Genomic DNA, 23,676 nt, shown 5'->3' with positions numbered 1-23,676 from the left:
TGGGGATGCCCAAAAGCAGCTCGACCCGCGCCCCTGCAGCCCTTCCCTGTTCCCTGGGAGTTTCAATTCAGCGAGGTGGAGAAAAACCCAAAGCACAGACAAACACACGGGCCGTATTTTGTATTTAAACGCCTGGAGAAATTTGCCACCAGCTGGGTACGGCTCTCTCACCATAGTCCGAGTCCCAGTTACCAGGAGACTGGGTTATTTAGCTGCTTGTGGATTAAGCCTACGTTTTGGCACCTCATTTCCCCTCCCCAGCTGCTGTCGCAGGAACTTTATTGCAGAGATGGAGCAGGGCAGGGGAGTCCCATCGCGGGAAAGGCTCCGTGCCCCCACCCGTGGCTGTGGGACGGGGTGTAATCAAACCACAGGCTGAGGCAGGGTGACTACAGCTACAGCCACATCATGTAGTGCTTTTATAAGCCTTAGATTTTGCTGTAAACCTCAGCAAAGTCTGACCATTTTGATCACCTGGATTGTCTCTAATTGCCTCTGGTAGCCACCCGATGGGAACGCTGGCATATGGGGAAGCCTCTGAGTGATCATTTCTGAGTGATCATTTCTGAAGTGATCTCTTTTCCATCACCCAAACTCTGTAAGCCTAATTCTATGTCCGGAGCATCTTCTTCGCAGCCAGCTGACTGTAATTCTTTCACCGGGCAAAGCCCAGGCGCAGATGTGCAGTGGTTCTTGCACACACACGCTCACAGGCAAGACCTGCGAGGCGATGGAGGCATTGCAGGAGGATGCTGTACCAGCTCCGAGCTGCTTCTCCTGGGGACGCAGGGATCGACTGGAAGTCACTCTGCCTTCTCCGTGGGAATACTGATGGACATGTCCGTGCCGGAGCTCGACGCCTCTCCAGAAGCCCAGGACCTCACGTGAACAGGAACTTGCTACAGAGAGCCAATAGTTAATGAAAAAAGAGAAAACCATGAACTTTCCTGTTAATTTCTCTCGCATTTTCATACATTTATGAGGCTCCTGAAGGTAAAGCAAGCCTAGGATGTTAATTAAAGTTTCTTCACAGAGCACAGGGAGCAGAAGGCACTCGGGCACAAGGCTGAGACGCTTGCACGCAGTCAGCACGCTCTGCCGCAGGGAGAAAGCTGACGTACCCTCCTTGCTCCAGAGGAGCTCCGCTGCCCTACAGCAAACACACCCGACTGGATAAATTGCAAAAATAACACACCCAGCTGATACTTTGAGCAAGACTTTTGTTGGTTTGAATTTAAAAAAAAAAAACAAAAAACACACCAAAAAGTTCATTGGTGTTTACACGCAAGAGATTATCCAAAAAATGATATACATTTATTTTGCAGGGAAACCAGCTAAGAACTATTTGCAGGCGAGATAAACTCCTCATTGTCCAAGGTCATGGTAACTCTCACCATAATATTTTCTCAGCAATACACGTGATAAGGATGACTCCTAATACAACCCCTTGGACAAAGGAGATAGATACCTAAAATGAAAATACATGCAACTTTAGTGACCTACTGTTGAGAAACGGATGCTGAATTGATGTAAACTTACTAGTTGGAGCAGTGAATGGACTCAGGCATTAACAGGACCGGGCTGGGTGAGCATAATAACCCTGCCGGTACCCGCACCGTGAAATGTTTTATGCGATGAGTAATAAGTATCACCACTAAAACGGCCTTGTAAATGTTCTGCATTCAAGGAGTTTTTGAAAAGGTTCATTAATCCGACTGCTACCAGGTTTGGCTTATCGTACGTATTTTCGCAACACATTTGTTTCTCTTTCCTTCCAATTAAAGCTATACCATCTTTTAAACACGAGGCAATGAAAACAGCAGTAGGTACTATGAAAACTTACTTCATCACGTAAAAAGACGGCAGCAAGTCCCACAGCCCCTCCAGGCACGGTCCGGGTACACGGAGGCACTACAGCCTTGTGCTGGCGTGGGCTGGGCTGGAGCTTCTGCCTGAATTACATTTTCTGACCCTTTCAGGTGCTTCCTACCACCCTCTGCTTCAGGATCTCCGGGCCAGCCCCTCTGCCGTCACAAGTATCTTAAAAGAGGAGAGTGCACCAGCCCAGAGAAGAGGTCATGGTAATCCAGCCCATGAATCATTTCCACTAATGAAGCTACCGAAAATGAGTCAGTCGTTGGCTTTGTGTGGCCAAAACACGAAGCGATTAATTCATTGCAGCATTTTTCTTGTGAGAAAGGACTTTTGCAGTAAAGCAAAAAGGTTGATAGAAGTCTTTCCTAAATCTAGCAAGATTTATCAACTTCTTGGAAATACAATTGTGTATTAGCTAGAGCAAGAGGAGAGGGGGAAAACGTCTTTTTTAAGTAACTGGGAGGTCTCCCATTTAGTGGTTTTATTCCTCAGCTTAATCCTCTATTTGACATGGATGCCACGGACAATTAGCACCAATCTTTTCACTGGAGGCTGAGCTCCCACCGGAGCAGGCGGAAGAGCACGGACAATGGACAGATCCCATTCGTTTCCTCCGCGGCGGTCCTACCTTCTCTGTAGGCAGATTTGATTTCCTCCAGCACGTGCTGTTCTCCCTTTATCTGATCCTTCTCCCCTCGGGTTGCTTTTCCTTCTTTCATGGGAACTGGAAATAAGATCTCAAGGCGCGCTTCCTGCAATACCTGGAAAAAAAACCTTAGAGCAACTTTCAAATGATCGCAAAATATTTAAAAAAAATCAATTCTACAAACAATTCTGGTATTTGGACAAAAAAAAAGCAACTCCTCTGTGACACAGCTGAGCTTTTCTGCATAAGACTGTTACTGATGCAAAACAGCTTAACCATTTTGAGACTTACCATGGAATAACCCCTGCCAGCAGCCACAACATCCCGGCCGGCAGCTCCCCTTCCTCACCAACCTCTGCCTTCCTCAGGAACACGTTTGCAGAGGAGCCCGCTCACCCCGACGTCCAGCGCAAGGACAGCGGCAAAGACCCCACCACCGCAGGAGAGACCTGGAAGCCCCCCAGGCACCTCAGCGCCGGTTTCGGAAAGGAACAGCGAGCACGGGGCCAAGGCCAAGCGCGAGCCCCGAGGCAGGCGGCAGGGAGCAAGGGCTGTGTCCCTCCGACCTCTCTTCCCACCAAGGCACAGCCGCTCTGCAGCCCCTCCGCAGCCCCTGCGCAGCCCGTGCGTGCCCTCAACAGCACGCAAAGCCTCCCCTCCCTCTTCCAGGCACAGTTAGCTAAAAGGAATACTAGAGAGCTTGATAATTCTTGTATAGAAAGGGTGAGATCATTAAATTTAGGGTGATTTGCTACAGAACGTCGATCTCAATGAGCATTTCTTGTTATCCTCCCCACGGCCAATGGAAGAGGTCCTGTGTTCGTTCGGATCGCTCCCTTGCTCGGAGGCTGCATCCCAGCATTTCAACGTGCTGATCACAGCCTGGCCCGAGTAAAACTCAGATCGATGCTCACAGTCCAAGAAATCCTGGGGTTATCAAAATGTAAGCAAATCTAAAATGGGCGGGGGGGGGACACAGGGAGCAGTGATGTGATGCTGAAGTTTCAGAGATGCCATTTCAGGCACACAAAGTACAAAAGGTGCGACGCAAACCCTCCCACCCAAGCAAGCTTCAGGAAAATCACATCCCTGGGTCTCCTGCAAAGGTCGCCGTGAGAGGCAGCACATTTTAAAACCGCCATGGAAATGGCAAGTATTGCCCATCGTAAGGGCTGAGCCCATCCAGCTGTCTCCCCTCTCCGGGGAAGGATGGAGCATGCCATTTTCCACCATCAAAAGATGAAACCCGTTTCTGGGAGATTGAATCCTGCCTGAACCTGCTCAGAGGTTTACAATGCTGGAAGGAGAAAACAACCTGGCTGAGAAAATGCAGGCGGGAAGGCCAAAGGTATTTATTTGGTCACTGCAGATGACCACAGACCTGCCACTTATGTGGTATAAAGTGGCTGAGCTGTCCCAGACCCAAAATAATTATTTGAGCTTGGAGTCGGTGTTAACCCACGCCGAACACCAACGCGGGTTTCTTCAGACCCCGTCACCCACCCGCTTTCGGCAGCACATCCCTCCCCGGCGCTCGCAGAACCGCCGTCTGCAGAGGAATGATGGAGCAGTAGGTGTCTGCAGCTTCAGGCCACCGAACGAAGAGAAACAGGAATGCCAAATATTCGAGTTCTCTGAATATACAAGACCAAATAAGGCCCAGATGCCAAGAGAGTAAACACAAGGCTGATCTACCAAGTTTGGGCAAATGTGATTCAGAGTTCCCTAATGCTACAGATTTTGCCTTGCAGGATAAACTTAATAATTCTGTGTACACTTATTCTTGTTTAAAAAGGAAGTCTCTGCGTAACCTCCATCTATCTTTGTCAGCCCCAACTGCTTGTTTGCGAGGACTATACGTTTGAGAAGTTCAGCCATGAGCCAAAACCACGAACAAACTGTTTCACGAGGCAGGTAAGTTATATACGTGAAACTACGAAAAACCCAATGCACCCCCAAAAACGTATGGAATCGCCACTTCCTGACCTGCCAGGCTGGCACCGAGGACTGTCTCGGGGTTTGAAAACCTGGTTACAAAAATGGAAGACAGACACCTTGAAGCGGAGATTTGTGTTACACCTTCTATGGAAAAGTAATGAAATTCCCCCAGATAATCTGCATTTGTAATCAATGACCAGGTGCAATAAAGCATTGAAACTAAATTAAACACTGCTCTACAGCAAAAATTGCTACATAAGTGACATTTATTAATGTTCTGCTATATTTACAGTTTTAACATAGTAAAACTCCAAAGTGAATTACCACTTGGCAGAAAGCACAAAAGTGCACATTAAATCTACATTTATAACGCATCATAGTCTCTGCTAACACAAATTATAAAAGCAAGAATTACAGGTATGTTAGGAATTGTCTCAAAAGTCCCAAGCCAAAGAAAAAAAAAAAAAAAAAGGCCTTTGTTTTGCAAAGTAATTTTCTATACAAAGTTGCAACGTGATCTTTCATTTTTACACTACCAATGTGTACCGTGAAAATCCCTATATCGTCCAAAGAGTAGGTAGTATGAAAGTAAAGTATACTACAACATTGAGAATATAGACTATTAAAAAATTAATACTTGTGCCACCTTCAAAAGGATGCTCTCTCCCAACTACACCTCAAGAATCTGTACCGCATCGACCCATCTTTCCTTTCAGCCACAGAGAGCCCCGGTGCCGTTGGGTGCGAGCAGCAGAAAGGCGCGTAACCACAGCAAAGCCATCCCTGCAACTTCGGAGATCATCGTCAGCATTACGCAGGCTGCACAGGACAGACCAGAGCCCAAACCCGCTCCCAGGATGGAGGAGGAAATAAAGCAAGCCTGTCCCCTGCTGGCTCCGGGGGCAGGGCTCATGCTACCGAAATCACTACAGAAACTATCTAGATAAGGCTTTATGAGCACGTCACGGACTCGACTGCAACAGCTTTTTCAAACATTAGCCACTAATGATTCAATGATTACAGAATTCTGCATTAATTATTAAAATTTTACACCTAGAAACAAATAGAAAGAAATGCTTCTCCTTTTTTTTTTTTCCTCCAACAGTACTTTTATTTATTTATTTATTTATTTTCAAGCAGGTGATTATTTTTTCTTCTGCTCCAGAGTCTTGATTCACTTCCTGCAGGTGTCCTGTTGCTTCTTGAGGGAAAATTCACTAACGCAGGAAGACGTTTGCCAGAAAACATCTGTTGGAGAAGGATATTCAATATTGAAACTATAGTTAGATTGCTATTTCGGATAAGAGGATATAGTTCACAAAGAGTGCAGGATGTCTAAAGGCTTATAAAGTATCTCAGTACACAATGACGTGAGTCTAGCAAAACACTCAATAGTTTTGGGCGTACTTTACAGTTCTGAAGAGCTGAAATTCCTTAGGGGAAAACAGACAGTAAACCAGACCATGCTCTTAGAAACACTGGCATAAAAACATACAGGTGTATGACACTACACTGCATTTGCACTATGAGAACAAAATTTGACTTGGTCTTTAGTTGCTGCAGCCCCCCAGGATGATTACGACTTTTGCATCTTTCGATCAAGTGTTCTGGTATGAGAGAGACATCAGCTCTCACCAGTCGGCGATTCCAGCCATGCTGGCCAGAACTGTTTAAACCTGAGATCCAACAGAAACCACTGGCACTTGTCAGACAGCGGATGTACTCTGCTGAGATACCGCCCAGGATAACGTCCATTACTAGCACACGCAGACTGAGTAGTAAACACCAAGCTTTCAATTAGATTCATTTTCACCAGTTATTATTTTCTGGTTTGCACTAATTATTCCTCTCCTCCTCGCCTCCTAATTTTCTAAAAATTATCCCTGCTCTAAAATGAAAATGATCATTCACCATGCCCTTTTCATTATGCCCTACAGAGGAAATCTAATCTTAAGAACAATAATACACTGAAAATCCAAGTCTTTTGTGGTTTCCCTGCTGAGAATTTAGGATTAGAGATTTATTTTCAGAGGAAGTGTCAAAGTTGTAATATTTAGAAATTATTCTGGACATTTATCTCAATATATCTAAAGGAAAGAATGCTTTTTGAAAGCTCTAAAATGACAGAAAAAAAAAACCACAAATAAATAAGTTTAAAAAAAAACTCTCCACCTCCATCCTCACCACCAAGGAGTCAAGCAAGGTCTCTAAAATTGTAATTTCAAATTCCAAACATAGGAAAAGCCTGTGCAACAAGAAACCACACAGTTCCTTTAATAAATGAAAAATTAAGTTTCAGTAAAGAAGCAAAATCAAAAAAATTGTTCAGTGAGAACAAACTACAGATGATAAAGCTGATGCTTAAACGCTCACGCTACATGAACATACAACTGGGGCAAATAAACCCACGGGTGACTCAGCAGGAATTTGAGAGGATATTACAAATCCTGGAGGAGGTCATAAACCATAACTTTGTTAAACAGAACTGAAACACTTAAATAAATTGACTGAACTATTTTTACACACTATCACCAGTGGAAAACTCAAGCTGGAAAACACTGCACAATGGCCGTTTTGTGTAGCATGTTCTCATTACAGACTAGAAATGAAGCAGAATCTTACGCAATTTGCAGTTTCTAATAAAAGGAAAGTGCATTTGGAAAAATCAAGCCTCCGTTTTAAAATCTGAACAATTTAATGACCCCCAATTTAAAGCTGGGGTTTGTTTGGCTTCTTTATACCACTGTCCCAGCTGCAATTGCTTCAACCCTGTCTTGGGGAAATGTGGTGTTACGATGATATTTCTAAAGGGAGCATCATGTTGCATTCACGGTCTGGGAAGCAACCTATTACAGGATTTCCTTCCCCTCAGGGAGGGACAGTTAATGCCAGGCCATTATCTGCTGTAAGCAGGAAATTATGCTAGAAGGGTTCAACTACTTAAGCCTCCTTCTTTAAAGTCCCATTAAGGCGGCAGCAATGTTAAGGTGCAGCCTTAAAGCAAAAGACTTCTAGGCATTAAGGTTTCTGAAAGATGTTGAGGCAGGACAGTATGTTCAAGTATGTGGGAGGGGTTTTCAAAGAGCAAAGGTGTGCAAGAGTTTAATTTCTTCAGGAACATGGCAGAAAATTCAAACAGCATGCAAAATTCAGACAAATTGTTCTCGCTGGGACATAAGCCAAAGACACTGGCACAGTCTTCTAACAACATTTTGTGACCTTTACTCATGTTTAGGACATACCACGTGTTTCAGGCATGTGATTTATTCTGAAAGACACACTTGCCAAATACAGTGCAACAGCAAGGGGCAGAGATTTTGTTCTTACAATTCAAGTCATGGAATCTAACGAATATACAATTCCTCAAAGCAAAAACTCAGGAGGAAATGTCAAGTATTCCTTTGCTCCCCACCAAGTCAGCCTGGACTCTGTACAAACAGGAGCTGCAGATGGGATACCAAGAAACAACTGTTTTCTGCTGCCTTGTGTTCTAAAAATATTCAAGCAAAGAAAAGTCTAGCCTAGAACAGTCACTAAATAGAGTTTAAAACAAAACAGAACAAGTTCAGGGAAGCAGAAAGTTTACCTTTAGTAAATAAAGAGAACTCTGGTTCTGGGGAGAGTGGAAAAAGTATCTGGCATCTTCCTAACCTTTGCGTAATTAATAAATCCTCTGAGAAACAGCAGAAAACCTAGATGGAAGAAACACATTTGTCTGGTTAACACAGGTGTTGCTTCTTCAGTTAGAGAGAGCAGTTCAACTCACCGTTACTAGTACGGAGGGACCTAAGTCACTGGGACGCACAATAGCTGATGAAATACAAGACATTTTCTTTGTATCAATGACACCTAATCTTTCCATTTCAGGCAATCTCAAACCCAAACTTTCCTTAGGCAACCACAAAACTTTTGACTCCAAATGAGATCCAGTCACTTCCAAAGGAGGAAAAAGAAAAGAAAAATAGAAAGACCACAACCCACTCTTCCATTTAAGATATAAGAACAGATACAACATCAGTTACTATGAAGACATTGTTCTCTTCTTTACTTCTTCTGGATGATAAATAGGATGCTGCCACCAAGAAATGACAACAAAAGGACAGTGGTTATGTGTACCTTTAAAACGTAGATGGCATTCAGTAAGAGGAGGAGTACTCTGAGGGTTATATTTCAGTTTTACATCTAAACACACATATTTTCATAGCCAGTAAAGCTATGCTCACAAAAGCCCTAACTGCACTTTACAGAGTTTTTAAGCATGCATTCCCTCTTCCCCCCCAGAACAAACACTCACCTAGTACAAGGAAGACCCACCAAAGCCAATACTGGCCATCAAAGTAACCAGGAAAATAGGTGGAGAACTACAAAAAAAAAAAAACCAAAACATACAAGTTAGCGCACAAGGCAGTTTCTGAACCCAAATCTATTCTCACCGATTTCAGCAGTAACCACATCAAGCCTGCTGCATACAAGAGAGCTTATAGAATGCTACATTTCATCAACTGCACAGACTGCAGGGAACAAGCTACCTCTACAAACTTTCATTTAAGGTTTTCTCTACACACATCAGACCAACTCTAACCAAGGGGAATGGAACAGATTCAATACCCAGCCATAAACTCTTGCAATCAGTGGAGCAGAAAGACACTACTGGGCAAATACTCCTATTTTCCCTCACATCTTTGGGGCTTATAAACCATAGTTGCAGTTTCTGAAAGGGAAGACCAGGTTTGCAGGAGTGCATCACGTTAATTACACCGTAAGGTTGGATAGTATAGCAAACAAAAGCACAGCTGAAAAAGAAATCCCAGATCTGTGGAACGCTCTGACAAGATTTTCTACTGGGAAAATTACTGCCTATTGAATGAAAGGCACCGACATTATTAGAGCACTGAAGTTCACTATGTCAGTGGTAAATACAGTATAATTTTTTTGTTTTCATTCTATTCAAGTTTAAAAGCCTAACAAAAGGTAAGCTTGTTATCAACGTTTAAATCAAATCCACAGTTAAGGTCACCTGTTTCTGTCACACCTCTTAATCCAGCAAATAGTTCTTAATGCCACTGTTACAAGATGACCCCAAAAATCTTAACTTTCCACAGAAAAAGTTAACAGATGCTCTATTTACAAATTACAATTCCTAGCCCAAAGAGATTAGGTATGAAGTGACAGCCCTAACACTAATGCTCTCTACTTCTACTTATGCACAGCTAACGAGATTTTTTGCTTGAAATTCAAAATTTGGCCTGGGATGTCTGCATGCCATTTTCACAGACACCTTCTTTTCATGGGCTCCAACTAAAGTGTTTCTGATATTTTCTCACAGCCTCTCCAAAAAATAGTTAGACTTTTTTTTTCCCCCCATTCTTTCCAGTATCAGCACATCTATATCCTTTCTTCTACCCCCCCCCCCAAAGGTTTCTCTTCCTCCCCCTCCAAGTTTTAAAAATACTACATCAGCCTTTCTTGCTTCCGTAGGCAGAGGTCTGTGCCCAGCAGGGCCCTATCTTTGCATCCAGGCTCCCACAATACAAACCAGTTCTGATCAGCCATCCCCTTCCTCTCCCCGTGTGACCTCGTGGAGGGGAGCACAGTGGATGTTTTAACAGCCGGATATGCCCAGAGTTTATATGGAAAATCAAACAGCGTGCTTCCTCCTGATCCCCTCCTGCTTGTGCCGCAGGCACGTCGCACCAGAGGGCACCAGCGGGCTTCTCCCATCCATGTGACAAAGCAGCGGCTGCCTCTTCTTCCTCCAGCAAAAAGCAAACCTCACACCTCTTAATTTTTAAGTCCCTATTTCCCTCTTCTCATCAGCTATCCCACACTTCAGAGAATTTTTTTTTTCCAGAGGAGCACCTAAGGAACATCATACCAGAGAGAAACATCGCTGTGCTGACGGCAGGGCTTGCTTTATCTGGATAAATGTTTTACAAGGGTCAGATCATTGTTACTGCTCAACACACAAACACATGTTGATCCATTACAGTGGCTCTGTCAGAGTGCCATACTTGGGTGTGCCATACTTGGGTGTGCAATCTTTATTCTCTTTTATTACAGTAATAATTCCAGCATATAAACAGGACAGAATGATGAAAAAGCTCTGTTCTCAGTGAATAAGGGGCTCAAAATCCATTTTGTTATAAAAAGCTAAATTTATAACTAAATTCAGCATAAGTGAGATAAAAACGAGCTAGGGAAAAAGAGTACCAGTGTCAACATGCATGTTTTTGCACTATACAACTTACCCTAACAATAAGGATCCACTTAATAAGAGACAGACCAAAGCCAGAAATGGCCCCATATCGTCCTGCAGCTGAAGTAGTCAGACAGAAAGACAGGAAAAATCCAATCCAGTTGAAGAGGAATGCCACTGAGGAAGAAGGAGATAAGCAGCAGGTCAAGCCCTGTTTATATTCCAGGTTAAAAACACACATAAAACCCTTGCACACAGGTTTTTCCTGGTGCTACATAAACATAAGAGTGAAAATAACTCTAGCTATTTTGGGTCACTGCCTGGAAAAAAGCAAGTTCCACCATGTACTTACTGAAGAAAGTTAGCATGAAAATGCCATCATTTCCTATCCTCAGCTGGTCGGTGTCATCAAAGTCATCCCGTGTCACAAAGTCATCATCCTGCAAATCAAAGGGAGTTAAGATGTGGGTGGATTTCAGTCAGTCCAGTCCATACAGCAATCCCAATTCTGCATGTGGCTCTTCAAGAAAGGGCCAGCAAACTGTATAGCCCGCAAAAGGCAGCGTACAATGGAGGGATACAAAATGCTTTGTTTACATTTAAGGAAAGCCCCCCCTGGGGCAGGGGGGTGGAATCCTAAATCTCAAGAGGCTACAAATGCAAGCAGGAAAAATTCCTGCTTCTCATCCTGAGATGATGCAGGGCATGAAATATTAAGTCACTGGCAGTATTTTTTTTTTTTAAGATAGTCAAGATCCAGCATGTTCTTGTTCTCACTGTAAAGAATTCCCCTACTCATAAAAAAAATTAAACTTATCATCTCAGCAAGGAATTTGGCTTCTATGAAGAAGTATAACAAGCAGTGGACATCTAATGCTAGCAGGGGTGGAGGAAGAGGCTGAACAAGAGATAATGTTGAAAAAAACAAAAAGAAATAAAAAAATGAAAAAATAATTATTCTGACAGAATGGTTTTATCATCCTTGTATCAGCTACACTGACCTCTGGAAAAGCCAACTAAGTAAGCGCCAGGAGTATCAAGGGTAGATATGCTAGATGGCTGAACAATTAATCCTAAATCTTTAAAAAAAAAAAAACCAAAACCACAAAAAACCAGTGACAGTGCACACGGATACAGTACAGTGCCTCTGTCAGCTTGCCAAACTAATCTGGATAGCACATGCTGGCATTACTGAGATGTCTTACATCATCATAGCCGCTCAGAGGAAAATTTAAAAAACCCAACAAAATTAGCCACAGAACTCTTGGGAGTGTGTAATATCACCACCCCGAAAGCTTAAAAAAAAAAAAAAAAAAAAAAAAAAAAGAAAAAAGTCATGACACTTGATTGGCAGGAGTTAAACCAGAAATTCTACACAAGAAATGTGAAGGACATACAGCCAGCCAAGCGTACTCACTCTTCCAGGAACCAAGGGAATTGTGGCTTCAGCCTTGGTTCTCTCTGCCTCATCATAACTAGGCAGTGTTGTGGCCACGTTGTAAGATGGAGGCTTAGGAAATCCTGACTCATCCTTGTAGTCAAAATAAGCTGCAAAAAAAAAGTTATATAGAAGGTAACTTGTCAGTTCCTTAAGAACACTGTGTTGGGAATGAGAAGCATTTCAGATGACTTCAAAAGACCCCAATATCCCAAACTGTTGAAGCCTGCCCCTCCTGTCCCCTCCCCACCCTTCCAGCCTCTTGCCATCCCAGAACAGAAAGTAAAAAACACGGGAGCACCTTATCTAATATAAAGTAATACGCAGAGCACTACTTTAACACACCTGGCTGTATTCATTTTTAAAACTATGATACATGCTGCGTCTCTCCTGACTTCAATAAACAGTAGTAGTCATATTTTCAAATCCAAGTGGTTTGAGTGAGTCAAAAAAGGATCACTGCAAGCCTCAGGCCACTCATGACCAATTTTTCCAGAGAAAGACTCCAGAATGTTTTCTGATGGAGGGGAAAAGGATTGGAACAAAAATCAAACACAGCATTTCTGAGCCCCAGTCACTGAGACGCACTAAGGAACCAGAACTAATGGGACATCTTTACAGTTAGTGTGCCAAGGCAGGATACTCAATAGGCAGCTTGAGAAACACAATATTCAAACTTCTATCCAAAGCTGGTTGGCTGTTTGAGAGACTGCCAGTACGTTGCATTTGATTCACAAATCTTATTTGAACAGTTGACTATGAAAGGTCTGGAGGGAAAAAAATGAGAAGATTTACCTAAGCCAAAATACTCTGATACATAACCAACACAAAACCAGCTGTTCTGCTAAAAGCTATTAGCGACATGATGGTATGATGGTTCAGAAGAAGTATAAGCCTTATGACCAAGTCCTTAGTCCTGCAGAAAACTGCAGGAAGAGTGAATTCTTTAATCCCTTTTAAGTAACAAGTCCTTTTTGGAAGGAGCACAGCATCATCTAAATGCCAAATAATGAGAGGGGAACCACAAATCCTCATAGCACTTTGGTTTTTAATTGTCTTCAATCTACCGAGAACACTGTGAAATGTAACTTGAACACCACTTGATGGGATGACATCAGATGAATGTAGCCAAAATGCATCTTCTAAACCACAAGTAACAACAGTCTCCCTGGATCAATTCTGATCCTTTGCAGCCTTAGTAAGGATGCTGCAATGCCATCCATCAATAAGGAGAACAATTAAGGAGGTAAGAAAGAACAAGAGAGCAAACCTAGCTATTTCCTTTCAGTTAAATTTACCTGTATTCTCCGCAGAAATGCTGCTGTAAGGCGGAGGGGCATCATTCACCACTGGTGCAGTCTCGCCTGGCTCCTCTTCATTCTGCAGCTGAACAGACCCACACACAAGAGAGGTTAACGGGGTTTCTCAAGTTCTGTGAAATTACCTCTGTAGTTTTAACCGCATATGGCAGACTCTTCTAGAAGACGACTGTTCTATGGCATCATGGGGCATGCAAGCAGCTGCTCTGCTTCACATCGAAGCACTCCCACGTGAAATGATCAATATACCATCTCAGTTTTAATGTGTTTTTAAATTGTATCCTCACACACCTGGACTTTGACAAGGCACAGCATACATCTTTTCAGTATCTTTCCATTTCCCTGGCACTTCCTCAGACTCCTCAGCTCACACTGCTTAGGAGCTGCAGTTGCATCTGTTTTAGTCAAGGAAATCGCAGGAGATACCCAACAAAGACTCCATTGCTGCCTGTGGCTTTGCTAAGGAAGGGTTTTTTTTCATGGACACATTACATAATGATACATATAAATATGAATCTTGCCATTTCCCTTAAACCTTTCACACTGTATGACTGAAAAGGAGACAGTTTATTTTGTGCACCGTGCTTCCCACAGGCTCTGTATAAATAACCACACAGCTTATCAAATATGCAGTGTCACTTGCATGAAGCAGGTGTGCAAACGCAGGCTTTGATCAGAGAAGCTAGCAATACCAGGCCAGAAGCGTTCAAAGCAAAACGCACCAGAAAGGAATCTACAAATCAGCTGTCACCTAATTTTTTTCTTCTTTCCATTTCTCATCATCTCATCAACAAAGAAATGGAGTTTTGATGCAGAAAGACAACTCATTTCAAAAAAGCACCTTGGGACTGAACCACTGGCCTGGACAGAGAGGCACCACCCTCTTCTGTAATCACCATGAAACAGCAGCAACCCTGCAACTTCTTCCTGAACATCTTCTTGAACCATCCCTCCTGCACACCCCTGCTAATACACTCGAAGCCACCCCTGATATTTTGCTTTCTTTTCTTTGGAGAGACACGTTGCCATTCAAGTCCTTCCCAAGCATTTAATGCGGGGGGTGGGGGTGATATGTTCTTATTTTACTTGTATGTCTTACCACGAAAAAAAAAAACCAACAAAACAAAACCAAATCAGCTCACACTTCTAAATGAAGGTCTTGTTTTATACATAACTGTTCTGTGTCTTGGGTTTTATTCCTTTTGCTGCCTAAGATCAAAGATCAGACTACACCCGTGTCCTCTGTGAAAGTCAAAGCCAAAACATTTTCAGATGTTTTAAGTGCAATTCATTGGACGTTCGCATCCAAACCACAGCTGCATGTCTGAACTGTGAGACATCCGAGTCCTACAAGCTTGCTGAGAAGAGCGTGGATTGTTCCATTTTCTCTGCCATTAAGTGGACAGCCGCACACCTCCATCAGCTGCACAACTGCGAGCATGCACAGAACAAGTAACTGCAAGTCAGTGGTTCATCGCACTGCGGCCAGACACAATGTCCCCGCTGGCTTTCCACCTCCGCGGCGTGGAGGCTGCCGTCCTCCCCACCCTGCCGGCATAGCTGGTGTGTCACAGCTCCCTACACCAGTTACGTCAAAAAGATTTTAAACACCCCTGCTGTTACAGGAGTTTAACCTAGTAAGGTTTAAATGACTTGGGTTAGCAGGCGATGACACGAGCCGTTCTGCTGGCAGGTCCACGGGGTCGGCAGAGACGGGGAAAGGGGAAGAAATGACACTGGGAAGCACTGGAAAAAATTCAGCAGCACTGTCACCCACTCCAGCTATACCAAAACAACAGAACATCACAGCCCTGCACTCTGTTTCACTGTCAGATGAAGCTCACCTTGCTACTCTAACAGCGAGCCTCCGTTCTCTCCCCATTCACATTTTCCATACCGGGGGGGGCGGTGTGTGGGAAGAGGGAGCTGGTCAGCCCCAAGCTTTCCGGATAAGGACTCCCCACATGGCACAAAGCTGAACCACTTCCTTGAAGAAGGAGAAATTAAGTGATCCGGATGAAAATTTAATCCGTATTACACCCAAAGCACCACCTAGCACAGATGCTGCGGCTGTCAGCAGGAGACATCCAAAATGCTGGCCCCCGGCCAGATGGGAACCCACACCAAATCCATCCCTTTCTGCGCCCCAGGAGCGAGGCCGCGGGGTACAGAGGGCGGAGGTGGCAGGTACCTGCCTCGATGGCTGCAGCTTTAATTAGCCTCAGGGCACCAAGCAATTAACACGATAAGCTGCAGCGACTCCTACAACAGCAATGCATCTTCATCTTTTTCAAACCAGCTAACTCAGCGTGAGCCCTCACCTAGAAACAAAAAAGCCTTATTTTATAAACCCCATGGAGTTCACTCATCAGAAGAAAATGCAAACTAACTTCTGCAGTAATTGCCTATTAAAATAAGCTTTTAAAAAAAAAAAAAAGCGCACTGCTGCAGAAATTCAAGAGCAGCCTGCATACAACACAAGGGGGGCAACCTAAGGGATAATCCAGGAAAATGCAGAGTCAAACTAGTTGACTCAGTCTCTCCCAGCTCTGTAGTCTATGAATTCTCAGAAAATGCTCCACCATGCTTATTTTCAGTCTATCCATGAAAACTCAATACTTCTCCCCATTTTTTCTTCTGCCTATGCAGGACCCAGTCTATTAACGAAGGAGGAAAGGCTCCCACGAGGGACACTCTCTGGATGCCGCATGCCCTGCATTACCTGCTCTCCTAGTGAGGGGTGGCAGAAATTAAAACCCTAATGTTTGTAAGAAAGAAGACACATACAGCCTAAAAGTACAACCTCCAAGGAGGGGGAAGGAAAGCACTAGATGTGACAACACTGGAAGAGATGAAACAGAAGAGGACACAGATAGTTAGGTGTAATATTAATTCCTACCACCGGAATTCTTACAAGGTTCTTCTCTGTAGTAGTAAAAAGAAATACATATTCTTACAACAATGTCGTGTGGGAGAAAGCAAGCTGAACTTACTGCTGGCTTCAAACCATTACAATTCAGGTAACGACACAAAAAATGCAGTTACTTTTCAAAGTTGAGCCAGAGGCTGTAGGAGGTATACAGTTATAGAAAACAGATTTTTCTTCTAATGGACAAGGTACACAAACGCCTTCCAGCCTTTTTAATGATTCCAGGCATCTAAAATACAACTAAGTGCTTATTGGCAAAGCAGTGCGGGTTCACGTGACAGGAAGAATGAGTCATCAGGCCTCCCATGGCCCCGCACCGCTGCCCTGCCTTCGCCCTGCGTGTTCCATCTGCCCTGTGCAGCGCCGGGTACGCACGGCGAGCAAGGCTGCGCTACTCGGGTTTGCAGGCAATTCCCCCTTGGGTCACTGCTGAGAGTCTTCAGAACCCAGAGAACCTGATAAAAGCAGTGTTTGGCTGAAGTCTTATTTTGCTGAGGCTGTGGGGTATTCTTTCTTTGAGTCACTGATGGGTTTTAGCTTTTAAAGCATGACTCTTGTATTTGTGGCATTAAAAAATACAGTCTTTACATCAATGCATACAGTTATTAAAACAAAAGTTTGGCTGAGTTTTTTCAGCGGATTGCTAAAACAACAGAAGTTGCCTGGCAGAATGGGGTAAGACCCAGGGACATTTATTTTCCAAAAAAAAACCCCATCACAAGCTTGGCTCTGAGCAAGACATCGCCTCTGTCTGCCACTCCCCCCTGGCTGAGACATATCACGTGTAAATACACACAGCACAGTAGCATTAAAGTTCAAAACTTACAAAATGTTTTTAAATATTTATTATATTAAATAAACTTTGAAGAAAGCATTTCCAATAAATATATTTGTTAATTTTTCCAAATTTTCTAATCTTAGCACATTGGCTGCTGGCACAGTTTTGGATCTTTTTTTTTTTAACCTCCCCTTGCCCCAAGTCCTTAGGCTGCATGCAAATATTTTTTTACACTAAATCAGCATTACTACAAGCTTCGCCTTAGCAATATATCATCAGTAATATATTAACTCAGCCATATATCATCAATGTCTACTGCATTTCAGTTCTTATTTTATGTTCTGGCACGCAAGGTAGAACTGCACAGAAATCCCACAGAGGAATTCTAGAATGAAGATAACTCTAATCAGATCTCATTTTTGTTGTTACTATGGTTTCTCTTAAGATTTCAAAAAGGCAGATATTTAGGCTAATGACAGAAAGAGAATCAATATTTTTTTAAAAGGTGACAGGATTGATTTTTTCAGCACAATGAAATCATAACCTTTGCAAGCCAAATGTTAAAAAAAAAAAAAAAAAAAAGTGTATCACTGCTAAATTTGAGAGTACTCCAGCAAGGCAGCAGCCTGCCCACAAAAAGGTTACACTTCATTCCCATTGCAACACCCCTTCCTTTCCTCCTTCCGTATCTTTGGCCTTTTGGAAGCAAATGAAAGTTGCTGCCAACTCTGAAGGAGAAGAGAAATATTTTTATTGACTTACGCTTCACTTTAAACCTGATTTGAGATCCTGACTTTTGCCCAATACTGTTGCAGATTCCTAAAACTTAGTATCAGCTTATTAATCAGCAGGAATCATGATAAGCTATTAGACAAGTCAACCCACGTGCATCAGCCCTCTCCTTGATGAGCAAATAACTGTTTTCACCCGTGGGCGCTTCCAGTTCATTTAACTGAAGGAGAGTGACAGCCCTGAACAGCGTGTCTACCCCAGCTACCTGCGCTCAGGCACGGCACGCTTGGTGACACGCTTGGCAGTCGCGCTGTCTAAGCAAACCCTCCCCTGGCTTCTCCCTGCACCGGGAGATGCTGATGCTCTTGCCCAAGCCTCGCACTGGGGAACCGATTCTCCCCGGGGCCCTGAGCACAGCCCAGCTCCGGGGAGCGACCTCCCGACATCTCTGCCAACCTGAGCTACTCCTTCATTTTAACAAAGGACTGAAAACCGTGCCTCCACTCCCCCTCCCAAAAAATGCCTTTTTTTTTTTTTCCCCCAGCTGGACCAGCTCCCTGCCACACAGCAAGCACACAGCTGCACCCACGCAGCGGGATGCACGGGGCAAGGACCAGAAACCAGCGGGAGCATCCACCAGAAGGGTATGTTTGGAACAACCCTCCCAGCTACCAAGGTAAAAACACTAATCAAAACGTATTTTATGTCCATCAAAACACAACCTGCGCTCACGAGGATGTTGTTCTTCACTGACTCACTGCAGTTAATGGCCTGACAACATGGAAATACACCTCGGTCCTGGGAAACACGCTGATCTAACACCCTCGCCTCCGTTCAAAGGGGAATTATACTGGTCTGGCTAGACTGTAAACAAGCACTTGGGCCAGCACAAACCTGTGCCTACAGACTGTCCTTAGATCTGAGTGTTTAAGGTCTTAATACAGAAGAAGTAGGTTTTAACCTCAGATAGCCGTAATTAAATTTCACACACTTTACAAAGCATAAGGCCTTACTGTAATATTTAGGATCAGACTAACATTTTTCTGGACATTAAGATATCACAGAAAGAATTCTGGATCTTTTAAGCATTTTAAAATATCAGGTTTTTTTAATTGTCATACGAAGAATGTTAAGTATCTTCAATGCAAAAAAATCCCATTGTGCCACCATGTATCAAATTTGGACATTTCACAAGAAGAGGCAGAAACAGAATGAATGGATACACCTTAATATTGAATTTTTCTTATTAGTCCCAATGACGAAGAATCAGAATTCACACAAACACACAGAGGACTTTTGCTACTTGCTTTCGGTATGGCTACTTTTAAAACACGATGCCAAGCCCGCATAAAGAGGTACCACATCTCCTGCGAGCCACTTAACAACCCGAAGGCCTGAGGGACTGTTCCTACATCTGCTTCCCAGATGGGGTTTCAGAGCCCCACTGAATTTTAGTGATGAGAGAAAAGTGACCAAAGAAGCCCAACTAAGAGTCCAACACAATCCTGATACCTGAGATAATATTTTATTAAAAAGTTAGCATGCAAGGCTATTTTCTCCTGTTACACAAGCTACGTGATGATACTGGACTACTACTGTTTCACTGCCTTTCCTAAGCTCTCTGAGTTTTAGACATGGAATATATTTTAATTCTATAATTACTCTTTCACATAGAACCACTAGAACCTTGCAAATTCACCTGACAGGTACTGTTGCCTACAGAAGCGGGTGTTTTGGAACAAAACAGTGAGACTTTAGTCACCTGAACACAGCCTGGGCTGGACATCGGGCAGCTTCAGACAAAGCATGTGGCCCCCATCAGCTGCAGCAGAACCGGACAGTGGTGGCTGTGCAAGAGGCGTGATTTTACTCTGCAACTTTTTTTTAAATCTTTACTGTTTTTATGTCAATGGACATCTCCTATTCTGCTTGTCTGAATACAAAAAAGAAAAAAATAGAAAAAATGCGCAAACAACCTACCCTGGAAATTTCCTTACCGTTCTAATCAGTTGCCTATATCTTTAGCAAGCACATCTTCTGCACGCTACGAGAACCTCACCAAGGAAACAAATAGCCACTGACATCACTAATTCTAACTGCTGACATTAAAAGATTTGGTATATTCTCATCTTTTAGTTTCGATCTGTGTGCGCATTTCAACTGAAAAATTAAATTCAAGCTTAAGGTAAGCACAAGGAAGCAACTGACATCTGCCCCTGTTTCACTCCAGCCTTCCCAGATATTAAGTAAGCATTGTGGTCCTTCACAGATTTAAACTGTATTCACATTATATCTTCAACAATGTATTTCTTCTATAGTTTCACTGAAAGAAAACCAAACAAATGGAAAAATCTTTCTTCCTTATCTTTCCCATAGACACCTCCCCTTACAAAATGATTCATGATCCATGTAAGCCTTCAACAAGTGGAACAGGAAGAAATATCACTTAAAAAGGAATATGTGTTCATTATTTAACACACCCACCATTTTCTAGGTGGGTTTACATTACTCATATACATCACATTTTCAAAAGCCTCAAGTACAAAGCATGCCTCGGTTGACATACAGTGTAAATAAACCTATTAAAAGCCTGGCTGTTTTTTCCAGAATGGAGGCTAGTTTCTATTCTAAGGACGAAATACAGTTCTGCCTCTGAACTCACAATCCAGGGGTTATGCTCAAAAGGCTTTAAACCACCTAATCCTAACAACATCCCTGTATAACCTTCCCAAAGGCAGGTCTAAATGACAACAGCCTCCCAGTGTCCCTTTTTGGGACACAGCACCGCCCAGAATAACGATACCAGGGCATGCTACAGCCTTCCTTCCTCCTAAACATCTCCCGTTCCCACCTCCAGCAAGCACAGCCCTGTCACAAGGGCTGCAGAGGAGGAACCGAAACCAGCGGTCTGCCCTGGTCACCGTGGCTGGCTCCCGCATGCTGCTCCAGCCCGTGCTACCAACAGAAAGGGGCTGGGGGAAGCCGAGATCCTTTCTCTGGAGTTTTAGCTTTGTTCTTCATCGAGCTGCACTTCCTCAGTATATTAGATCAGACTGCCACATCATCCAAAGGCGTCATCGCAGGCTATTTTTTATCAGATTATCTAATGCCTGAACAAAGCACAAGGGCTAGAAAGTTAGCTTTAGAAAATAAACCGTATGCCACTGAACACCCCTTTAACGCTGCACGTATTGGTGAACGGCCACAGGTTGCGAGTTTGCAGTGAAGGAGGCTGCTGGGGGTGCACGGCCCACCCCTTCACCCCCCATCTGCAGGGCAGCACAGGCTGAGGAACAGGGTGGAGGAAGAAACACACAGGTTTCAAACTCAGTTATCAATTTCTGTTGTCCTCAGATCATCCTCATTAACTACCACCTTTTTTTCTGAAAATACACACACTCGGAGGATCCTACAAGTATTTTACACATTCAAATAGTGCCCACACCTCAACAGTACTGCTCCTACACACAGGTCGATACACAAATAACACTTCCCAGAGCAGAGGTTACATGACCCTGGCGTGCTTGGACGGTATATCACATTTAGCTGTACGGGAACCACCTAGTTATGTGACAAACTCCACTGACGCATTACCCCTCTCCCCGCCCCCCCCCCAAAAAAAATTATCAAGTTTTAAAATCTCAGTTCTCCTCCACTGCCTCATAATCCAATAACTTAAAAGATTAAATGAGCTTGTTCTGAATTCCTACAGGCAACCTCCACTCACTGGATGCTGTATTCAGCCCTAGCCCTTACGGTTATCAATTCACAAGAAGTCTTTCTTCGTTGGCACATGGTACATTCGTTAATTGTACATTCATACACACAATAAGTTTCAATGTATGGAAAAAAAATTGACACATTCATTGCTAAAGAGACTCTCCCACCCTCTCATCTCCTCTTCATCTAAATATCAATTCTGCATCTTTACTTTCACAGCTTGCAGGGTTTTTTGGAGCAACACAAGCATTAGGAGCCAGTTCAAGCAATAACACACTTCACAACAATACGAATCCCAGGGCTCTGGCAGAGGGCGAGGGGAAAAAAAAAAAAAAGGCAGTTTCTAAATAGCTACACAAAAGTAAGTATATTTATGTATGACTTTCTGATTCTGCACTCCAGTTACACCAGTCGTTTCACGAGGCCTCCATTATCTGTTTGTCTTTAGCAGTATAAATCCTCTGGGGCACAGCCTGCCTCCCTAATCTCTGCAGTACCACACAGAGTTATGCTCTTCAGCAATAGCAGTGTCTGCGATGTGTCTGTCTGATGTGTTAGCAGGATCTGGCAAAACGACAGCTTTACACATTTCTCTTTAAGGAAACCAGGATTGTGCTTATCGGTCAGGTACAGAGTCACTGAAGAGCAACGCAATAGTGTCCTTCAGCACATTTTGTCACCTATCTCCACAGGCTCAAGGCGATGGGACACAAAGCTGGATCTCTTTGTAAAAGACATTCATGAAGACATTTGTCGGGGTCAACACCAACGCAGGACTCTGACGGGAAAGGCGATTAGCGAAGAGACCTGGTTATTTGTACCTACCATTTCCGAGAACAACAACACAAAGAGATTTGTCTTCCTAAGTGAACACATCTGTTTTGCACAGAGAAAAAAAAAAAGCCTAACTTTTACTTAACTTTTACATTTCTAGTATGTAAAAAACAGAGACCTCCAGCTGATCGAGACTAATATTCTATCCCAATGGGAAGATGCATCTCGCATTCTGAAGAGAGCGAGCCTACCCATGCTGAAAACGCTACCAAGGCAAAGTCATAACACAGTGATTTCTTGTAAGAACCTCGGTTAAGCAGGAGAGAGCTGTGTACCGTTTTGAGGGGTTTCTCCCTTACTTTAAGTAGCAAAGTCTCCACATCTGCACGTCAGAAACGCGTGCCAGCAGGAGCCGGGTCACACCGCGGGGCCCAACCGACCCCAAACCCTTTCTGTGAAGCTGACACTCCTGACAAAACACGTCCTCTCCTTCAGCAGGCAGGGAAGGAACAACAACCCCAAATGTACGAAGGAGCTCTCTAAGGACAGTCTCTGGCCTACGGGGACTTCGATCTGAGCCAGAGGGGACCACATGTAAAAGATGAAATAAAGTCAACGGTAATCTCAAGACAATGCAGAACAAGTTCGTTCCTCGGGACAGTCCAGGCAAAGTTCGCTGACCTGCGGGCTGGAACGGAGAGGCTGCGGAGCGTCTCTGCAGCATCGCAGGGGGCCGGAGGGGAACATGACCGGCGGGGACAGCACCCTGCGCACAAGGTCGCTCCGGCCCCTCCGCCGCGTTCTGCCTGGCGCTCCAGGCCGAGGCCGGACCCGGGAGCGGGCAGACAGCCGGCCCGGGCGACAGGCCTGAGGCAGCGCGGCCACGGAGCGGGCGGGGAACGGCTCCGCAGCCCGAGCCCAGCCCGGCCGCCGGCGGGGCCCACCGAGCCTCAGCGGGCAGCCGAGGCCTCCGCCCCGAGCGCTGCCGCCGCCGGAGGCCGCGGGCCCGGTCACCGCCCCACTCTCCCCCCCCCTCCCCGCCGCGGGACGGCGGCCCCCACAGGCCCGGCCCAGGCCCAGGCCCGCCCGCCGCCCCGGGAAACGCCCGGCCTCGGGCCAGGGCTGAGGCGCCGCTCGGCTCCCCGGGCCCCGGAGGGAGGCGGCGGCAGCGCCCCCCGCCCCACAGCGCGGCGGCGGCGGGTCCGCGCCCGGCCCCGGGCTCCCTCCTCCCCGGCGCGGCCTACGGAGCCGCGGCGCTCGCGTGCCCCGCCCGCCGCCCCCCTCACCTGCTGGTACCGGCCGCTACCGGGCTCGGCGGCCGCGGCCGCCAT

The 23,676-nt window shown here is 44.6% G+C and overlaps 1 protein-coding gene across 1 annotated transcript; it reads right to left on the bottom strand.

Moving 5' to 3' along the window:
• Window positions 1-4,713: 4,713 nt before the first annotated feature.
• On the bottom strand, window positions 4,714-23,676 carry NDFIP1 (Nedd4 family interacting protein 1). The gene is made up of 8 exons (XM_050905185.1): window positions 23,632-23,676; window positions 13,392-13,479; window positions 12,073-12,203; window positions 11,008-11,095; window positions 10,708-10,832; window positions 8,754-8,820; window positions 8,046-8,151; window positions 4,714-5,707 (listed from the first exon to the last, which is right to left on the bottom strand). Exons 1-7 carry the CDS (start codon window positions 23,674-23,676, stop codon window positions 8,048-8,050), a joined length of 648 nt encoding a protein of 215 aa, XP_050761142.1. The 3' UTR covers window positions 4,714-5,707; window positions 8,046-8,047.

This window comes from Gymnogyps californianus, chromosome 14 (assembly GCF_018139145.2).
Source record: "Gymnogyps californianus isolate 813 chromosome 14, ASM1813914v2, whole genome shotgun sequence".
Classification (NCBI taxonomy): domain Eukaryota; kingdom Metazoa; phylum Chordata; class Aves; order Accipitriformes; family Cathartidae; genus Gymnogyps; species Gymnogyps californianus.
The sequence above is the reverse complement of the archived record's forward strand: the minus strand, read 5'-3'. Positions and strand labels throughout refer to the sequence as shown.